General features: G+C 35.1%; 1 protein-coding gene across 5 annotated transcripts in view; it reads right to left on the bottom strand.

Annotated features, from left to right (window-relative positions):
• Positions 1 to 203: 203 nt before the first annotated feature.
• Positions 204 to 21,437, bottom strand: part of LOC132168668 (protein CHROMATIN REMODELING 20) — a 47,966-nt gene continuing 26,732 nt past the window's right edge. Inside the window, exons 16-27 of one of the 5 annotated variants that reach the window (XM_059579677.1) lie at positions 19,634 to 19,775; positions 17,597 to 17,746; positions 17,446 to 17,501; positions 17,072 to 17,360; positions 15,214 to 15,316; positions 13,295 to 13,356; positions 9,685 to 9,911; positions 8,846 to 9,049; positions 8,242 to 8,320; positions 7,901 to 8,169; positions 988 to 1,368; positions 204 to 482 (exon numbers count right to left, since the gene is read on the bottom strand). In XM_059579677.1, the coding sequence (XP_059435660.1) occupies positions 404 to 482; positions 988 to 1,368; positions 7,901 to 8,169; positions 8,242 to 8,320; positions 8,846 to 9,049; positions 9,685 to 9,911; positions 13,295 to 13,356; positions 15,214 to 15,316; positions 17,072 to 17,360; positions 17,446 to 17,501; positions 17,597 to 17,746; positions 19,634 to 19,775 (2,041 nt within the window). In that variant the 3' untranslated portion in view covers positions 204 to 403. Of the gene's footprint in view, positions 483 to 614; positions 1,369 to 7,900; positions 8,170 to 8,241; positions 8,321 to 8,845; positions 9,050 to 9,684; positions 9,912 to 13,294; positions 13,357 to 15,213; positions 15,317 to 17,071; positions 17,361 to 17,445; positions 17,502 to 17,596; positions 17,747 to 19,633; positions 19,776 to 21,437 lie in introns of those variants that run through there. The other 4 variants (XM_059579678.1, XM_059579676.1, XM_059579680.1 and 1 more) reach the window with 4 other exon arrangements.

The raw sequence follows: 21,437 nt of genomic DNA, 5'->3' as shown, positions 1-21,437 counted from the left end.
ACCACCCCCAACCAGTGGCTTGAGGGAGAAGGCAACCACCCCCAAACTGGTTTAAGGGTTGCTAAATCACAACCAAGGCCTTAGAGGGTGGCTCAACCAACCCCAACCATCTTCTCAAAACACCTTTGAGAGTGACTGAACCACTTACAGCGCACTTGAGAGTGATTGGCTAACCATCTCCTCATAATAACTCCTTCAGAAAAATTGACAAAATTTGTACAAAATGATCAATTTCATATGAGAGCATACCATGAGGATCTTTAAAATACTTATCATACGGAACAGTTTGATACAAGTGCAAATCCTATAATAACTTAGCCTTAATTATTCAATAAACCAAAATCACTTGACGAAGCAGGGTGAATTAACTCTTGCAAATACTAGAATCGGGGCATGTTATCAATTAAAGCAGTGTTTCCCCTGCATGCCCATCATGCAGCACGTGCACAACGGGGCTTATGTGGAAGAGCAAGTCAAGACACCTGCAGCAAGAAGAAACAAATTTGCTACTTTGTATAGTCATCACTCATCAGAAAAAGATTTTTATTAAACTTTTTTTAAAAGAAAAAAGAAAGAAAGAAAGAAAGAGAAAGAGAAAAGATAAGATGTTTACAGTACGTAAATTACAACATCAAATGCCACAAACGGGACACTTAACTTCTTCGTAAACTACTAATTTCATTAGAGAATTTATTATACAGTTCAAATTTACAACGGCCAAATTCCCACCAGAAAAATAACACCCCAACCGTTTCAAAAGTAAAAACCCTTGCTCCTCAACCTAAAAAAATAAGGAATACATAACCAAACAAAAGGGAAAAACCTCTGAATATTAATAAAGGCAGGAATTTAGGGGCTACACCTACAAAAAAGATGTCACTATTGTGTTCAAAAAGGGCATTGAACTCGTAGCTTTTGCCATTTATAATCACAATTAATTACATCATATCAACCACATATGAACAAAATGGAGGGAATGCTCTTCACCTTGCTACTCTGCCGTCCCGATTAAGGTCCTCCCAGCTTATCTCCTGGGCACATTCCCCACAAACCGTACTGCAACCAACTTTGGTGCCCTGGCTTCTAAGAGTTAGCAAGTGGGAAAGGTTAGTGCATTTCCGCTGTACCATACGATTCCTCATCTGGGATTGTGAGAGGCTGCTGGTCTCATCAGGTGCAGGAGGGGGCATGCTTGACACTGCCGCCTTTTGCTCGCATGCAGATTCATTTACGGGAACTCGCTGCACTTCCTCCCATTCCATTGTTCTCTGATATACTTCCCAAGCCATGTCTTGCTCTTCTTTTGATAGCTTTTCTTCCTCATTCTCTTGCAAAAGGGTCTCATGTTCATGGTAATTGGAAATCCATCTGGAATCAAGGGAATGCATTGGGACAATCTATCAAATGCTTGAAAATTCTTTCGAGATGCTGAATACTAATAAGAATACATAAGAAGGCTAGTGAAGCCAACAATATTGAGTAGTAACTCCAGTTTAACTTCAGATGGTTTGGCTTGAACTCTGCCCATGTCATATTTCATTGTCATATCTTTTTGCATAGCCAGTTTCAAGCCTCGACGAAGGATGAGGACTATGGTATCCGATTGGTTATGGAAGAGCTTGCTTAATATATTATGGATGATGTGTCTTGGTCATGTTATTTGTGGATTAATTGTATTGATCTATGAAACTGGAGTAAGGGTTAGATATAAGTTTGTACGCTGGAGAGACCTTTGAAATCTAACAGATTTATGTCAAGCAGGATAAAGACTGAGCATAGGAATGCAAACTTATTAAAATGAGTAAAATGAAGAGATTGGTAAAATTAGATGGTCCAAAGATACCAACATGGTTATATTATACAGAGATTGTGGAGAACATTTCTCATATAATATAGGGGCAGGATAGATGAAGCAGAGCGGTTCATCTGAGATACCATATCAGATCACACGATTCAAAATGTTAATTAACAAAAAGAGAATTTAATAGATTTAAGGTAAGATCAGTAAGCTTTGGTTCAAAATGTTGGTTAATAAGAAACAAGATGTCTATAAAATAAGGGTAGTAGACATGAGAATGGTCAGGTGGGATGTATGGAACCACTAAGGAAGATAGGACAAATCAATCCTGAGAAGGTAGGATGACACCAATTCAGGATAAAATGAGGAAGAGTCAAACTACCCTTACCCCCCTCAAACTTACACCTAAGTTACAATGTCCCCGAAACTTTAAAAGGTTGCAATTGAACCCCAAATCTACCTAACTTTTTTATTTAACCCTTCATCTATTAGAATTTTCCGTTAAATCTAATGGAAAATGGGTAAAATACCCCTATCATTTTTGTGAAAATACAATGCCCTTAGATTTTTAAAAACTTCCTTGGCCATGGTTCTCCTAGAGTTTTTTTTTTTTTTAAATAATGTAATTGCAGTGGCATTATTGTCATCTTTTAAAATTTCCATCGGATTTAACAGAGGGGGCTAAGTGAAAGGGCTAGGTAGTTTGGTGGGTTGCAACTTTATAAATTTTGAGAGAGACATTGCGATTTGGGTGTAAGTTTGAGGAGGTAAGTGTAGGAAACCCTCTCAGATAATTTGAACTAGTACAAATGCACTAGTACTAAAAAGTATTGCAAAGAATTCTATGAAATAAGTCTAGCAGAGACAAGGAACTTGTGAAACAGAGGTCTACAGATGCACCAATACAAAAATCTAAATTATATTAAGGGGAAATACACTTCCCACCCCCAAGGACCAAACTACCAACCCCTCTGGCACTTAGAACACCCACCTTTAAAATGTGACACTTACCCCTCTCTAACTACCACTCCATTAAAAATCAACTATCCGTGAGTATTTGGCGTTAAAATGGATGAAAAATTCCTCAACTGCCCTACACATGACATTTTTTGCCTTTTCCCAAAATGCCCTTAAAAATTATATACATATATATATAAAACTGAAGGGGTGGCCTAACCACCCACAGCCTATAGGGTGGCTCTCATGGATGAGTGGTGGTTTGGCGACCCCATCAGTTTATTTTTTTATTTTTTTTTTCTTTACAATTTTTTTATTTTTTTTTTATTTTTATTTTTTAATTTTAATTTAAAAAAAAAACATTTTAAGGACATTTTGGGAAGTTAAAGTAAAAAAGAGTCACGTGCGATGCAAATGAGAAATTTTCCTTCCATTTTAACACCAAATGCTAATGGAGGGTGTGATTTGTAACAAGGTGGCAGTTGAAAGAGAGCAAGTGTCACATTTGAGAGTTTGATGGTTTAGATGCCATAGGAGTGGTAGTTTTGGGGTCATTATCAACAAAAAAAAAAAAGAGTGGTAGTTTGGGGGTCGTTATCAGAAAAATGAGTGGTAGTTTGGGGGTGGTAAATATATTTTCCCCATCATCATCATCATATATATATATATATATATATATATATATATATATAAAATAGCCGAAACCTCCTTAAAAGTGCCTTAAAATTGCGACATGTGGCATGAACCTATTTTTTTAGTGAGTGAACCGGCCCTTCAACTAAAATTGAACCGGACCTTTAATATATATTAATATTAAAAACCCATACATAGAATCAAGACTTGTACGTATTAATACCTTACTTACTTAAAAAAAAAAAAGAAAAAAAAAAATCTTATAAAAAACAGAAAAACAGAAGAAAAAAATACCTTACTTAAAAAACTATAAATAGAATCCCATATATTGAAAAAAAAAAACCAATATATACGATTTAAAAAAAAAAAAAAAAAAGAATAAAGAAACCATAACCATTTGTAGTATATATATATATATATATATATAGAATCAAGAGCTATACATATAGAAAAAACCATATATGAGATGCTTTTTAAAACAAAAAAAGAAAAAATCATTTATGTGATAATTGTTGTGGTTCAATTCTTACCAAAGTGGTGGATTTGGTGCTTGGAAAGGCATACTATTTTCGATCTAATATATATATATATATTTTTTTTTTGAGTAGGTTTTAAATTTAAATTTTTTTCTACTCAATCTCTTATTTTCTTATTTATTGTTTTTCATATCATATATTATCTCTCTCTAAAACTCTCCATACACCCTGCAAATACTACAAATTCACATAATCCAACGATAATTATCTATGAATTTCATTAGAACGAAAGAAAGTATGCAAAAAGAAAGTTATTTTATATTATATGAGCAATTTTCATTTTTCGTTTGTTTGTCTTTATTTCTTATGGTTTTGTTCTTCTGTTTCCAATTTTTTGTTCTAATTTACATATATTATATTTTACATCACTCTAACAGTAGTTTCTTTTACGTCTATATGCAAATTAAGGTGGTTGAAAGAAAAATGTGTTTAAATTTTGAAATTAAATTATAATGATTTACTCAAATATTTTTTGGATTCTTTTGCTTTTGAAAGCAAAATAAGACACAAATTTATTTGATTATTGTTCAGAAAAGGAATAGAAACACTTTCAAAATACCAAAGAAATAATCAAGCATTGAATATGACGTAAAATGATTTATTTGATTGCATTAAATATTGAGCGAAAGATTTTGTATTATTTTGTATCAATAAAAAAACAAAAGATTTGTTATTTTGCTCTATATTATTTTTTAAATGTTCAGAATTATATGAGTTTTATTTGTATTAAAATATAATAGGTATCACACAAATATCATCACAATTTTTTCTAATTTTCTATTAATGCTTTAATAATCAGAATTCAGATTTTCCTCTTGCTATTTTTTTTTTCTATATACTTCTTTTCATTATAAAATACACATATGGGAACAAATATTTTAACATGTTTAAATTTTTATGGATTAAAATAAAATTAAGTGTCTTATGATAATTTTTTTTTTTTTTTTGGTGATTTATAATTTCATGTAATGTTTTGTGTAACTTTGTGTCACTATGTTGAGTAATGTGCTGGTGTACAACTTTAAATGTTTTTTTATTTATAGATGTGAGATATATTTTTATACGTCTTTTTAATCTATAATAAAAAGTACGATGATGATGCGTTTAAATTTTAAAATTTAATTATAATGGAGAATCTTGCGCATAGCGCAGGTTATGAGCTAGTTATATTAATATGAAAAAAGGGGAAATGACAAAAAGAATAGTAGAGATAATATGGTAGAGTTTACTAAAAATGACCAACATTATTAGAAAGATAACTGGGGATATGACCCAAAATACAGCCGAGTGGCACAAAAGGGTCCTTATCTGATCCCAATTAGTTGAGATTATGATTTACTTGGGTTGAGATGGTTTGGCATTAGCAACAAAGAAACAGTTACAGCATTGGAGACTGTTTTATGAATGAAGGCATTGCAACCAAAAAGGGAAAGATAAATATGAGGATCACAGCAGTGAAGAAAGACATTAAGCCCTACAAAAAAATGGCCCAGCCAATTTAGGTGTGTTGAGATGTACACTATTATTAGGTGTAGTCATACTATCATAACTATCACATTCTGACTGGACCAAACAGAGAACACTAATTAAACCAAGTTCAGGTCTATAATCGAATCATTTAAGGCACACCAAAAATACCAAAGAAAGAACCTTCCAAACTGGGTGTGTTCCATGCACCTGATTGGCTCAGAAAGCCAGTCAAGTTATTCCAGGTATTCTCTCATTTTATTTTAAAATCATTGAGGCAGTACAGAGATAAATCTCAATCTGAGTATGCTGAACTACAGAGAGATCATTCTTCACATATATCAGCTTCTGCTATGGACGACGTGACTCACACATATTTGCATGCATATACTTTACCCAAAAAAACAAGTAAAGGAATACCATATGCAAATAAGTAGATAAACAATCTAAGATTTTATACTTCTCATGATTACTAACAGATAAGAGTAATATATTAATACATAAAAGAAAATATTCATTATCTACTATTTGAAATGGTCAGTATCCCCACTGTTTTAACCAAGTCCAATTGATTGTTTATACTGAACTAAATGAACAACTCGTCGGGGCAATATGGCTAACTATATAAATAGCTTTTGTAGTCCAGAGAGCAAAATGCTGAAATTAAACACATTAATGTAGTGCAGTATATAGATTTCCAACACACTATGCACTTGTTTACATTCACCAAAATGTGTTTGGTACATAAAGTGTGAGAATATAATTATATGATTAGAATTTACTCTTTCCTATCACCTTAAACTTAGGATACGTAGTGATTTAATATAGTATTGGAACCCCACAAACCTCCCTTTCCACAACCCTCTTGTGAATCAACCAAGAAACCCATCTCAGAAATCATAAACCTTCTCCAAGTAAGACAACAAGACAGATGCAAAGTGGGTCTTCTTTGTTCTTTCTGATGCTAAAGATTTATATACAAGCAAAGAAAAATCTAAGACGAACCTATCCACATTTCCTGCACAAAATCTTACCCCAAACAATTTAGATATCGAAGGGAACGGGCAGATACTGAAAGGGAGAGAGAAAAGAGAAGAAAAAAAAAATTATTTTCCCCTTTTTTCTCTCCTCGGCTTTGGGTTTTGGTATGATAAGGGAGGGAAGGAGGGCGGTGTAACAATGATGGGTGTCTGCCAAAGCAAATCAGCAAATCAGATGGGTGGACGAAGCACAATGCTAGTCATGGAGGGTTGAAGGAAGAGAAGCAAACCTTCCGTTTCGTCCATGGTAAAGGTGCAAGGAAAGAGGGGTGAGAGAAATGTTTAAAAAAACAAGAGAAAGGAAAGCGGAAAAAAAAAAAAAAATTATGCATTGAGCTACAGTTCAAGCCACGTGGCATGATACTGTAGTTCAATGGGTTTTGCATTTTGGGTTTACATATGCTGATGGATGCATTTTTTGGCCTTTTCATTAGCCATTTTAGCTAAAAAGGGGAAATGGCTAAGTTATTAGGAGTGCTCTAAGTTTGAACTCTAACCCTATAATTAATTTCCAATTTCAATTAAATCTTTCACGAGTTGAGCCTTATTTGTTGAGGGAAAGTTTGAACTCATGCATGTAACGACCTAGGAAAAAGCATTAGCCATATCTGCGCTATCGACCCAAAAAGACTAGAATTCCTTATAAAGCCCAGTTTCACTTAATAACTAGGCAATGCAGGACTTAATACTCATGAATATTTTATAAATTACCCACTCTATGTGGGCTACTCTTCATCTTCCCAATATAGGACCGGGCCGTTATAAAACCCTGACGATCTCGTCAGGGCCACGTCATGCAGTGCTCTAGTACCACATGGCCTGATGTTATTAGGTTGCTCTAATACTACTTGTAACGACTCAAGAAAAAACACTCGCCACATTTACGCTATCACTCTAAAATGACTAGTTAATTTGGAGCTTCCCTAGAGTTTCTTATAAAGCTCAATTTCATCTAATAACTAGGCAATGTAAGACTCAGCACTCATGACTATCTTTATAAATCACCCACTCTATATGGGCTACTTTTCATCTTCCCAATATAGGACTAGAATGTTTCAATGCATGAGAGGAAGTGCGGGGATTTTAATAAAATAATTAAGTTTACCATTTTCTATCAGCTTAAACTTTAAGGATAAGTAGTTAGCAGAAAGAAAGTCAAAATTCACCAAGAAATAAAGAAAAGAAAACCAAAAGCCAAAGGCATCACATACAAAGAGCAGCGATATAGCAAAAATTATGCAATCATGACATATTAAATTACTTTTACAGAGATTGCTGTGATTTGGTCTATCCTGCACATTGTTACCAAGCAACAACTACATATCTAAATGAGTCACAAGTTTCTTTCCAACATTCTATGGCTTGAGGCAACATCATCAGAAAATAGAGATATAGAAAATAACGAGGAACCAGGACAAGTCATTGAATAGATTTATATCAATAAAGCTTAAAGAGTTGAGAGAATCTACCTAGGATAATGCTTTGCAAGTAAACTTTCCATTATATTGTCAGAAGAGCAGCTTCCATGAGAAAGAGGCATTGTCTGCGTAAGAGAATTTCCAACTTGGCCAGACATATTATCGTTCCTTGTATGTCCATTCTCTTTACCCAGCTCGGTCAAACTGTCCAGGTTCTCATCATCACCAAATTCAAAGAGATGCATCTCCTCTTCTTTAGAAATAGTCCTACCTACCTGTTGTCTATCTACCACCCTTGCAGCCATGCCCTCCTTTGTCACCTATTAAAACCATTCATTTCATTAAAGATCCACTGATTCTGAAACCATTAAGTGCATTTAGATGTCTACTACCTGACGCTTATAAATCTTTTCTTCCATAGTTCCATGGGCCATCAGTCGGTAAGCAAACACAGGCTTTGTTTGGCCATACCTGAATATATGGGAAACATTTTGATGAGCAACAAAAAATTTATTCTTAAACATAAAAGTTGCAAAACTTGCTACTACTCGTCAAACAAGAACTTTGATTTGACTGCAAAAATGGTTTGATTGTAATGATTTGGGGTACTCAAGGGCTCCCTCGTGGAATACACATGGTGATCTTTCATTACGAGATTTTGAAAGTACCACAGCTCTAACTATGAAAGCACAAGCATTTGTGTTGGGAGTTTAAGAATTTGACAATATGGCACTTCAGTTTAGGTAATTTTTTGGTAGGATTATTATTTCGATCTCTCTTTCTAGTGAGTCTGGTGTGTTGTATTTGCCTGTGGAAGCAGTCCTTTTCAAGGGTGAACCACATGATCCTTGTATAATCATTGGTGTTGTACATTCTGTTTATCTACTTTACTTAATTTTAACAACCCAATCTATTTCTAATACTTCAGTGGTTCCAACACGGATGATAACAGTAAGTTTGTTATAAGTACAATGAAAACATGAGTCAAAACCCCACCTCCAAGCCCGATATATAGCCTGTAGATCATATGTTGGATTCCAAGAACCATCAACTATAACTACACGATTAGCAGCATGAAGATTAATCCCCAAAGATCCAGCTCTTGTTGAAATCAGAGTGCACTTCACCCTCTTATTTGTGGGCTCATTAAACCTCTCAACCAGCTTTTGCCTCTCAGAGCTCTCAGTTCTTCCATCTAGTCTGTACAGAGATCAAACAAATGAGCAACCGCATAAATAAATTTACATACACTGGGCATCTCGCATCCATAACAACATCATTTTATCATTATCACCTATAAAGTGATAAGTCAGAATCAGAATGAGCAGCTGGTGAGGAAAAGTGATCGACTTAATAAGCAGCAATTTCCTTTGCTAAAAATTACAAACCAAAATGTGCTCAGGCATGTATGTTTGATACACAAATATGGCAGGGTGGCACCACATAAAGTTTGACAGGGCCTAAACCATTTTCACATTCGATGGTGAGATATTTAACAGATTAAAATCATTCGAATAAATCTACAAATCATATAGATGATTAGCTTCCAAGTTTTAAAACAGTGATGTAAAATAATTTTTATTGTTATTCATATTTGAGTGGTGATTAATGTTATATGGATGTGCCAACAGAGAATGTTAATTTCTAGATAAAAAGAAGCATTTAATTTATGATTTTTTTTTTTTTAAACATTCATTTGCTATTGTTATAACAACCACACTAACTGCATTAGTCATGTTTGCCCTTCCACGAGTCAAGGAAATACACAAATTCAAGAGGCTTCTCGGATAAACATGTCCGTTAAACCAAAACTGTTTAGGGAGATATGTACCCACCTATACCAGTCTTTTCCCTTCTTCCAAAACTTCCCTCTTTTGACACTTCGAGGTAATCTTGAAAGATACAGTTCAATTAGATCGAGGGTCGGTATGCTCTGGCTAAAAACCAATACCTTATCCCCCACATCAGAAGACATGGTTAGGATGTCAACCAGCAAAACCATCTTGCCACTGTAATCAAGCTCTTTAAAATTTTTTTCATGAAGAAGATCATTCCACCAATCCTGGAAAAAGATAAATATCAAGCACAAAACTTAACGCAAGGAGCAGAAAATCATAACAATGTTCTTTTGATAAGTAATCATAACAATGTTAATATGAAAAAGTATAAGGGCAAAGGAAACTGTACAATGGGATGATGCTAAAGGAGGCACCATCCAGCATACCTCTTCCTAATAAAAAGTACCCTCACAAAAAGATTCATCAGAAAGTTTATCAATGAAAACCTTAGAAGCAAGGACAAAGAGTAAACAATGACTAATAAGTCAAGGAGCAGATTTTGATGCCACTTTTGTAGAAGACCCATCCTTGTCTTTTTTGATATGTTTTGTTATTATATGTTATGTTCTTATGTTTTCCCTTTGAGCTGATATATAGGGTATTTTGTTCTGTTTCACCACTCAATATATAGGTTTCACACTTTAAAAAACAGTAATGGTAATCAATGGGTTTCCAAATAGAAAAATTATTTTCAATATCTACACTTCGGGCACATTTGATATTCCAAATCAAATAGATAGGAATGTGAATTGTATTACTAGAACTCAGTGTTACTGGGAATAATAATCATAATATAGCTAGTTGCAACTATGCAATAAAATTCAGAATTAGCATATTGTTTTGTAGGATTCATATTCAATTTTTAACAGTTATTTTATTATTCTTTTAATTTAATAAATTTTTTTAACAAGTAATTCAATCACATTAGAAAAGACAGAGGGGCGCAACCCTGGTATACATAAAGTATACAAAATAAAACTCTTATGAGAGAGAAAAAGAAGAACAAAAGTCCAAAAAATCAGAAAAACTAGAAAAATGCATTCTTTTATAGACTGCTATCCATGCACAAAGGGATTTAAACATAACGTTCTTTAGCTCTACTACCGAAATCTCACAATCTTTAAAGTTCCTTGCATTCTGCTATTTCCAAATACATCACATTAAGCATAAAGGTGTCATCCTTTGAACTTCCAAAATGTTATGGCTTTCCAATTGACCTCTCCAACTAGCCAACAACTCTATTAGCCCTTTTAGGCATGACCCATTCAACACCAAAAAGACAGAAAAGTGAACCCCATAATTCTCATCACTTCACAGTGAAGAAAAAACTGATCAATCGATTCCCCACTCCTCTTTCACTTACAACGCCAATCAACTACTATAACATTCCTCTTCCCAAGTTGTCCAAAGTCAAGATTTTTCCAAATGCTGTCCACACAAAGAATGTCTCTTACAAAGGAGCCTCAACTCTCTAAATACTTTTCCAAGGACATGGGTAATCAACAGGAATGGACATCACATGGTAAAATGACTTGGCTTCAAACTTCTGCCTTTACGTTTGGATCCAACATATTTTATCCTCCATTGCCGCAATATGACAAAATACAAAAGCTCAAAGAAAGAAGAGACCAAATCCACCTCCCAATCATGCCTTGGTCTGGTAAAAGATATGTTCCACTGAATATTTTCATTAAGGAACTGCATATGATCCGCCACCCACGTGTCTTTACAATGCACAATACTAAACAAATTTGAAAAAAGATGTCTTCAGTGGTTGTTTGCCACATGACAAACCATGTCAAAACTTGATCTTAGACCAATCTCCCACTCCATATCTAACAAAACTCGAGAAAACTCCCCACCCCCTTGTATATTTCTACACTCCAACTCCATCTACCTCCTTGAAATACCAACCTCTGCTCATGCCATCAAATTCAGTTTCCACCACAAATATACACAAAGCCTCCCTCTTCGTAGCATAACACCATAACACTATTTTTCTAGGAGAGCCTGGATAAACCCAACCAAATTTCTTACCATCAAACTATTGGATGACATCGAATTAACAAACCTTCGACCAATTGACTAAATGAAACTAAACTCATCACTAATTCTACCCGATAAAAAGTTCCTCTTAAGTTTTTCAATCCGATTAGCCACAACTACCAGAATGAGGGAAAATTGACCAATAATAAGTAGGCAAATTGGAAAGAATTTTTTTTATCAAAGTCAACCTACCTCCCTTAGACAGATAAAGCCTCTTCCAACCAGCCAAATGATGTTCCATTTTTTCTACAAAGCCATTCAAAATAAATGTAGCCTTACATGAAGCTCCTGAAGGAAGACAAATACTTCATCAGCAAAAATGCCACTCTACAACCAAGAATACAAATCAAACCTTCTACATCACCCACATCTCCAACAGCGGGAACTAGCTCTAATTTAGCCAAAATTATCTTCAACCCCAAAACCGCTTCAAAACATGAGTAGACATCTCTGATGATGAAGTTGATCACAATTTGCTCACAAAAAATCAATGTATCATCCACAAACAATAGATGAGATACTAGAAGCTTATCATTATCCTCGACCCCACCAAAAAACCTGATAAAAGCCTCTTATCCATTGTGGCAAACATCATCCTACTCAGCCTCCATAACAACCACAAACAATAGAGGAAGTAAACGATGTATCCCTGTCTTAATTCACAAGAACCGTTAATAAGAATAGAGGAATGCACCATAGAAATACAATGCGCTATCCAAGCTCTCCATTTCCCCCGAAGCACAACTCTTCAAAAAAATATAGCAAAAACTCCAAATTTACATAACGATAGGCCTTCTCCAAACCAATTAACACAACACACCAAGTTCCCCTGATCTAATTCAACTATCCAGAATTTGTCTTCCCCTCATAAATACATTATGAAAACTAGAAATAATCTTCTCCAACATTAAAAAATATCAATCTATATCTTATAAACAATTAAGTAATAGCTATGACTATCTAAATAAAAACTTTTTATTACAAAATCATATTAATCAATGTAGTATATAATTGTGTGATTAAATATTAATAAGTATTGAATATGATACAATCTGCAATACAATATTTAAATCACATGTGCAATAATAACAAATCTTTTATTCTTACTTCAATCTCGCCTCTATTTAAATTTTTGTTATTCCTCAAAATTTATTTATATTAATTAATAGAATATATAAAAAAAATTCTATTTCAAGAATATAAGCCATTGACGGGGGTTAGAAATAACTATTCTCACCTCCTATGTGGGGAATACATACTGCCCAAATCACAAAAATAGCTCTTCTCAGTGGGATAACTAGTACACAGGAATAACCAATTAAGTTTCTATTCAGCATACCAAGCATATTCACAAATACTTGCAGTCTTTCTTTTCTTTTCTTTTCTTTTTTTTTTTTTTTTTTTTTTTTTTTAAGAAAAAATATTTAAAAACACATTCACTTTTGTATATCTCGTAACTAAAATTTTAAAATTACCAATGAACTAGTGATTGCTTGCAATGAAGGAAATTTTTGAAAACACCATTGCATACATCAATGGCACAATTTCTTCAAATTCTCACCTCTTGAAAAAGGCTGTCACCATTCTTCCCCTGCAGATAATCATTTGTACCCTTTGGCTTCTCTGTTTAAAATGAAACATGATAGTTAGTAACATATTCACTAATATAATTGAAGCTCAAAGAAGAAATTGGTAGAAAACAAAAAGAAAAAGGAATTCCATTCATTCCAAACACAATGTAAACCAAATATCACAGAACAGACTGCCAAATTTTCAATGCCAACTTGTAATAGTTGCAGCAGAAGCATTGATATCTTTGACACATCTTTGACACGCAAATGTCTATTGGCTAATCTTTACTAAGAACAGCCATTACCAGGCGATAATGATGTTTCTTTGAAAGGTCATTTAGAAATTATTCAATGGATTTCAACATAAAGCACAATCACAACCAAGAAGACAATCTCACCAAAATTGCGGAAATATGGATGATACCAAACTAACTGTCCTATTTAATGTGTAAGCAAGGGAAATCCCAACACCGAAAATTCAAGGTTGGCCTAGCATGATTTTATATCCATTTTGATAGTGAAAAAAACTCACACTGATGACAAGAGAATCAGTCCAATAATGCCGGACAAATTATATAAAATGCCAAGACAAGCTGCCTTTCATTTGTCGAATAACCCCATAGCCTATAGGAAGATTTCTTAACCTTCTCATGGAAACCAAGTATACAATATAACACAGAAATACACAAATTGGATACCCTAGAATAGATATTTACAATGAAAATGAAAGAAAGGGACACACTCACACACATATCTGCCTTTTACTCGTTACCGGATCTTCATACTATTTCATTTAATTTATTTTTTATAGAAAAAGCCCAAGTTCTATATAGCTCTGTAGAAACTTTTTCCAGTTGTTCACCTCATAGATTATAAACATCGGGTGCAAGTAGCAGTGTCCATTTAAAGGTTGACCATGCAGGCTACATCTCACAAATTGAAAAAAGTTAATATTCAGGATACAACTGAAGCCTAACGGACATCAGCTGGAAGCATGTCTAGGTATTTCAAAGCCACAATTACTTCTTTTTTTGATAAGTAAAAAAGATGTATTAAACAAAGCGCAGAGGGGCGCAACCCTAGTACACAGGGAGTATACAAAGGAGCGACTAAGAAGGAGAAAAAGAAGAAGAAAACATAAAAAGGAAGTCAGGGAAGCTAAACACTAAGGGCGCTAGCCAACCAATAGTCCAAGTGAAAAGGGTGTACAAGAAAAAGTGTCTAAGGTTGTCAATGTTCCTAGACGAGTCCTCGAAGCATCTAGCATTCCTCTCAATCCAAAAGCACCACATAAGGCAAAGAGGAACCATCTTCCACACAACGGCGCTACGAGAATTGCCTCCCGCCCACCAAGAAGCATACAACCCTCTGACGCTACCAGGCATCACCCAACACAAACCAAAACAAGCGAAGAAGCAAAGCCACAATTGCTTCTTGAGACAGCCTCTCAAAAGAAGTCTCCCCATGCCTCCTATAGGCCCATATTGTATATTTCATCTAATTTTATCAGTCTATAAAAAGCTTAGGAAAAGTATTTGTCAATCAATAAAAAGGAAAAGAAATGTAGAAGAGGACACCAAAAGTATCTTTTGACATAATGCAAGAAGATGAGTTCCATCAAGCCGTTAAAAAAAAAAAAATTCTTTTTTTTTTTTTAAATTTGAGATATAACAATACATGACAAGCAAGTGATAGGATTTACATGTATAGCATGTGCCCCTAATTTCCATATACTGCAACAGAGTAATTAGGATCAACCAAAAACAATTACAAGTCCAGGAGTAACTCATAATAATTTACGGCATTCACAGGAAAAACATGAGATAGTAAGCCAATAACTATCATGGTCAATGCATAGATACCCATAGACAAGGCTTGCAATTACAAAAATCAAGAGGGGCAAAAATACCTCCAATAACCATATTATAATCTATGTTTTCATCACTAGAGCTGTCATCCACATAGTCTTTGTCTTCTTTTGTCAATTGCAAGATCCCAGGATGGTTGCATATCTACTAAAAACAATAAACTTTCTCCATTACAACAAAATACATAGACAAAGTAGTAAGATCAAATGAAAAAATATGATTTTATATGACTAACGACCTTCTGCTCAAACAGCAGTAGTGAATTTATTTTATTTTATTTTTAAGTCAGCAAATGGCAAATGATTTTGGCAGCATCCAATAATTTCAAGAATTATTTAAAAGTTCCAATATGTCTAATAATGTTAAATTATATTTAAAGAGATTAGCTCTAACAATTTGGCATCTAGAGTTTCCAGAAACTTTTGTGTCTATGTTTTGACAACCCCATCTTTAATTGATCTTGTAAGCTTATCCAAATCCAATGCAAAGAGATAAAGACTTGATGTTAACTCTCAACATAAACCTATAGTGATAAGAACTCAATTGCATACCTTCACTAGTTCTCACACTAGTTATAGCTTTATCATATATGCTTTCAATCACATCAACATACTTCAAGGGAATTATTTTCTTGTCCAAAATCTGCCGCATTACCTATCTAGGTAAAACATCTTTAGCTTTCTCTATGTCGATAAATGCCATATGGAGATCTTTACTTATTGCTATATTTATGTTGACTATCCTGGCATAATAACAATCGATTATCTCATGTTGTTCTGTGTCTTAGCTAATGATAAATCGCTCTCCCAAAGTTCCATCATAAGTTGAATTAATTCGAGCAAATTTGGGTATCTCCTTCATTCTTGTATTTAGGTATGAAAGTGCTTTCCCTCTGAAGGAGATAGTGCCTAAAAGCTCTCTAAATACTCTCTTTTCTCTTACTTCAAAGTACCCCTCATAAAATCCTTTTAATCTTCAAGTAAGGTGATAAAATAAGTAAAAGGTTACAAATATAAAAGAGCAAATTAATTATTCTATATTTTTATGTTGATATGCTTGAACATATGCATGCCCATATGCATAAAAGCACCCAACAGTGCATCACAAGCCAACCCTCTCAAGGGCCTTTGTGCCTACGCATGGCCACTTGCCTAAACTCTCCGAGTCTTAGTTCAAGGCTTTTGTAACATTCATGTCCTCAAGTCTGGAGTGTAGGAGCCTTAAGTGACATTTCTATAATTATGAAGATTGTATAGTACGTAGTCTGGAGAGTAGGAGCCTTTGTCTCATTTCTATAATTATGTAGACTAAATGGACACTCTAGGAAATATGTCATAAGCCCAAGGCTGAGAGAAGCTGAAGCAATGGTTAGAATCTACAGTCAGGCAACTTTCCAAAGAAAAAACTGAGATTCAAATCAAAAAAAGGGCTTCGTGTTCACAAAGACAGATATTTACTCATGCTAGGTGAGTAATAGCTCAGAATACTCTTTAGGGGGGAGTGCCTAGTTGGCGAAATATTGGACTAGCCACTAGTATGAGTCTCTTTCTTAAACTTTCCTTTCAGCTGGCGGCTCTCATCATTGTAACTCTCTCAATTATATTAATAGAAGAACTACCCCCTTTTCACCTAAATTCGTTTGTTGTGCCAGCTAAACTATTTTGCCTCTGCATTGCTTTACTCTTCCGACAAAACTTGCTAGACATTAAACTGTAATGTCGGTGTGTGTGCCTTCTGAGATAATCATTGGATTACTTGCTACGTGCTTGGGCACAAGAAGGCCACGCAGTTGGGAAACCTCTAACTAGGACCATGACATAGTGGCAATGTCCATACAATGTGCCTAGGTGTAATAATGCAGCTTTGAGAACTTCACAAGCAAGCAAACAAGAAATATACCTGAGCTAAGGACTGGTACCCAGCAAAAAAGCTTATGGAGACCTTGTCCTTGGTGGTGAATCCATGCACATCAAGGAATCTCTTGTATAGTTTCCTTTGTATGGGAGAAAGCTTTACAGCTATCACAAAGACAGTTTTAGGTGGCAAATCCTTCTTCACCACATTCATGTCCATTCTCTGGACAAATCCTTTTAACTGTTCATAAAGGATATGAGACCTTTGGTTCATAATTTTAACATCATCAAGAGTTGAATTGGTATGCTGACCGTTCTCTATAGGATTTTGGAAGCTGCACATAAGGAAAGCATAATTAAGATACATGGTAATAACAAAAATTGACAGCAATCAGAATAATTAAGGTAAAGAAGTCTTGCCGGTTCCTAAACTCATGGCTGCTTCCAAGAAAACCCTCTCTTACAAAATCAACCATCTGTTACAAATGAAATTCCAAAAAGTTTCAGAACAGTGAAACAATACACACTACATAAAAATTCAAAAAAAATTATGGTCTTTCTGTTAACATACGCAATAATATTCCATGAGGTTGTTTTGAAGAGGTGATCCAGTTAATGCAATCCTTCTCTGGCATTTCACTTGTTTCAAGGCTTGCGTCCTATCAGCCCTAATATTCTTAATCAAATGGGCCTCATCACAAATAAGTATATCCGGTCCATCCTAAAGATTGAGAAGTAAATTTTGTCACATAAATGCAATAAATAAAAGAACAAGGTGGAAACAAGATTTGAATGAATAGCAGTGGCTCTACTGAACCGCTAAAGAATTGGAAACAAGATAGTAACGATACATTTAGAACATGCAAATTGAACCAGAAGAAACATTCTCTATTGTAAATCTAGGCAAACACATAATGCCTTTGAAGAAACTTGGAGATTATTTATAAGAGCTGATTACTTAACTGATGCAATAGGGATGAACAATTATTTATTTTTAACTTGGCCAAAAACATGCAATGACACTGTTGTACTGGAAAGAAGAAAAAATTTGTACGACAAAAAGAACCATATGCAAAATAGTGGAGACAACTTAAATGAAAATCTATCATGATCTGAACCTGTTCTCATACTATAAAGTTTAGGTGTCGTACAACAATAACTCAAAAATTGGATAGAGTGATTGAATAAGCCAAAGGCATAATGCAAGAGCATCAAAATCCCCATTTTGCTCGGCTCAAAGAAGATCAGGCAATGACTTCTACAGGCAACAAAGGAGTGGTTATCTTAACTCAAATAAAGCAAGCTTAAGTCCCAACCAATTGGGGTTGGCCACATGTATCTGTTTTGCTATTTAGTGCTGCCTAACACCATATTCTCCATCAGACTATTATCAAAAGGCAATAAATAATTACCTGAAATGATCTTTAATGCAAGAAAAGCATTATGTAAAGAACGTCAGAAAATAATGAGGTGGTTTTAGAGTATAAATTTTTTTGATAAGTAAATTTTTTTTGGTTTTAGAGTATAAATGAATATCATATAAATCACCAAGAAAAGCAGGCAATGACCAACATGAGGACCATTCCAGAGACTGGTCTGAACAAGAAAGCCCTACACCAAGTCCACTTTTTCCATTTGGGAAAGACAAGAAAAGTCGATGGGGCACATAAAGCAAGTGGCTCATAGTGCATCTTGCATTGATGCTATTGATAAGCAAGTTATATCTAACGTAACAAAGGACCTATAGAAAAAAGACCTGTGTGACGAGATGCCTTTTTTCATATATAAAGTTTACTTATACGAGGCAGAGTCTCAGTATTCAGGGACTACATAAAGGAGCGAACTGTACACCAATTTTTTTTAACATCACGTCATAAGAAAGAAATATTTTAGTCATGTCAAATGAACAACAATAGCCACAGTATGGTCAATGACGTAGAACAAATGAGTGACAGCAAAACTATGGAGAGCAGTGCATGAAGTCAATAGCCCTAGAAGATGTATGGTCAAAAAGAAATGACAAAAGTAGCAACCACAGGAAAGAAAACAGAAGGCCTCACAGCCTACCATATCATGGGAAATGGAACCCCAGCAATAGCAGAAAGGCAGAAAAGAATTCACAACGCCCCATGCCAAACTTAGCTGATTTCAATTTTTAGAACTTTCATATTGAAAGCAAGCAGATGATACATAATATAAAAAATTAGCAGGATGGAACGTATGTGTTGTCCCTCCCAAATTCATTAAATAATTGGTTTTCTAACAAGTAGTGGTATAAACAAAATTTGTTTATAGCATCTGATGATCTTATGTTCAGGTAGCAAAGTTCTTCAAACCATTGACATGCCTCCAAGTTCAGTATCTTTTCTTCCCCCAAAAATTGAAGTGCTTAATTAATTTATAAACAATTAATGTAATTCTAACTACTAAGAAAACAAGATGATAAATGACAATCCTACCAAACACTGTATACAAACTAATTTTACAATTTGATCAACACAAGTAATACTGAAGTCCAGTAAGCTAGAATACCCCATAATCCACTTGAAGTATGGAAAATAATTAGAAATTTTTAAGGGATGTTACTGAAGAGAATTTAAGATTTCACCTGCAAGGCATAACAAATTTCTCTAGCCATGTGCCGATCCTTCATATTCTTTGCAAGGGATAAGTTCCTAAAATTTGCATAGCCAATCAAGAAGACACCACCCTTAGCCCTCCACTTTGCAAACAATTCTGCTCTTCTTTCCCTGTGAAACCACATTATCAAGTCAATATGTAGTCACAGGTGACCAATGCAGGAAGATATAATGACGTTCATAAATCATAAAAACCTGATCTTCTTTGATCTTTCAATAAAAAGGATACAACAAAGAGATGGGGGAAAAACTATTCACTTTTTCCATGCTTTTGACCTATACAATCAAATTCTCTTATCAAAGATGGAGTGCCATAAAGATCAAGGCTCTTTATCCAGAAACGAGAACTTCAAAGGCTGCTCCCCATACCAATCATCACGCCAAAACCACACTTTAGATCCATCTCCTACCTCTCATAGCTCACATTTTTAGAAAAACCTTCCCACTCCCTCCCTTATACATTTCCACACTCCACAGCATAGGCCCCCCAACCTCCTTAGAACACCAACCTTCCCTCAAACTACCATATTTAATGTCAACCATCAATCTCCACAAAGCCTCCCTCTCTCTAGCATACCTCCACAACCACTTACCCAAAAGGGCTCAATTAAACTAAATCAGGCTTTTCACCCCCAAACCCCCTAAAATTATTGGAATACATATTTTCGACCACTTTACTAGTGAAAATTAAACTCATCACCAATACACCCCTCCCCCCCACCGGAATAGGGAAAATGGGCAAATAATATGTAGGTAAATTAGAAAAAGTACCTTTTTTTAAAAAAATAATAATGTAAGACTTTCTTGAAAAAGCGAAGGCGCCCTTAGGTTGTAACGACCCAGGTAAAAGCACTAGTCACATCTGCGCTATTGCCCCAAACGTGGAGCTTCCCTATAATTCATTATAAAGCTTAGTTTCACCTAATAACTAAGTAATGTGGGACTTAGCACCCATTACTATCTTATAAACTACCCTCTATGTAGGCTACTTCTCATCTTCCCAATATAAGACCAGGGTGTTACAAACTCGCCCTCTTAAATTCCTAACGTCCTCGTCAGAGCCACGTCATGCAGTGCTCTAGTACTACATGATCTGGTGTTATTAGGTGGCTTTGATACAATTTATAACGACTCAAGGAAAAGCGTTAGCCACATCTGCGCTATTACCCCAAAATGACTAGTCACTTTGAAGTTTCTCTAGAATTCATTATAAAGCTCAGTTTCACCTAGTAACTAGGCAATATGGGACTTAACATCCATAACTATCTTTATAAACCACCTAGTTTATGTTGGCTACTTCTCATCTTCCCAATATGGGGTCAGAGTATTACATAAGTACACAGGCTATATACACAGGAGGTCTCACAAGCCCAAAACCCAAAAAAACAGCAAGAGCACCCACAACCCAACCCAACTCAAAAAACCCCACCAACCCAACACCCACAAGGCATCAAAGCACAAAACCCTCCAACACTAACAAGCATGAGCTAACCCTTTCCACACTTAGATGATGCTCCTTTCGCATCATAGTTAATGGAGCATTCCAAATTCAGAAGGTCCATTCTACCCTTGACTTTATGAGGGGTGTCCTCTATTGAGTTCCCCTCATCCCCCAGCAAAGCTCAATCCAAGAAAGTGGTAGGGGGAAAATCATCCAATGGGTACGGAAAGTCTTCATCCTCCCAATCACTTACCACCAACTCCGAAGGTGGATCAAAACCAAACGACCTTTTAGAGGTTGACCCAAACCTAGCCCCTGCTCCCTCGCTATAG

This window comes from Corylus avellana, chromosome ca2, assembly GCF_901000735.1.
Source record: "Corylus avellana chromosome ca2, CavTom2PMs-1.0".
Taxonomy (NCBI): domain Eukaryota; kingdom Viridiplantae; phylum Streptophyta; class Magnoliopsida; order Fagales; family Betulaceae; genus Corylus; species Corylus avellana.
This window is presented reverse-complemented; position numbering and strand designations above follow the sequence as displayed.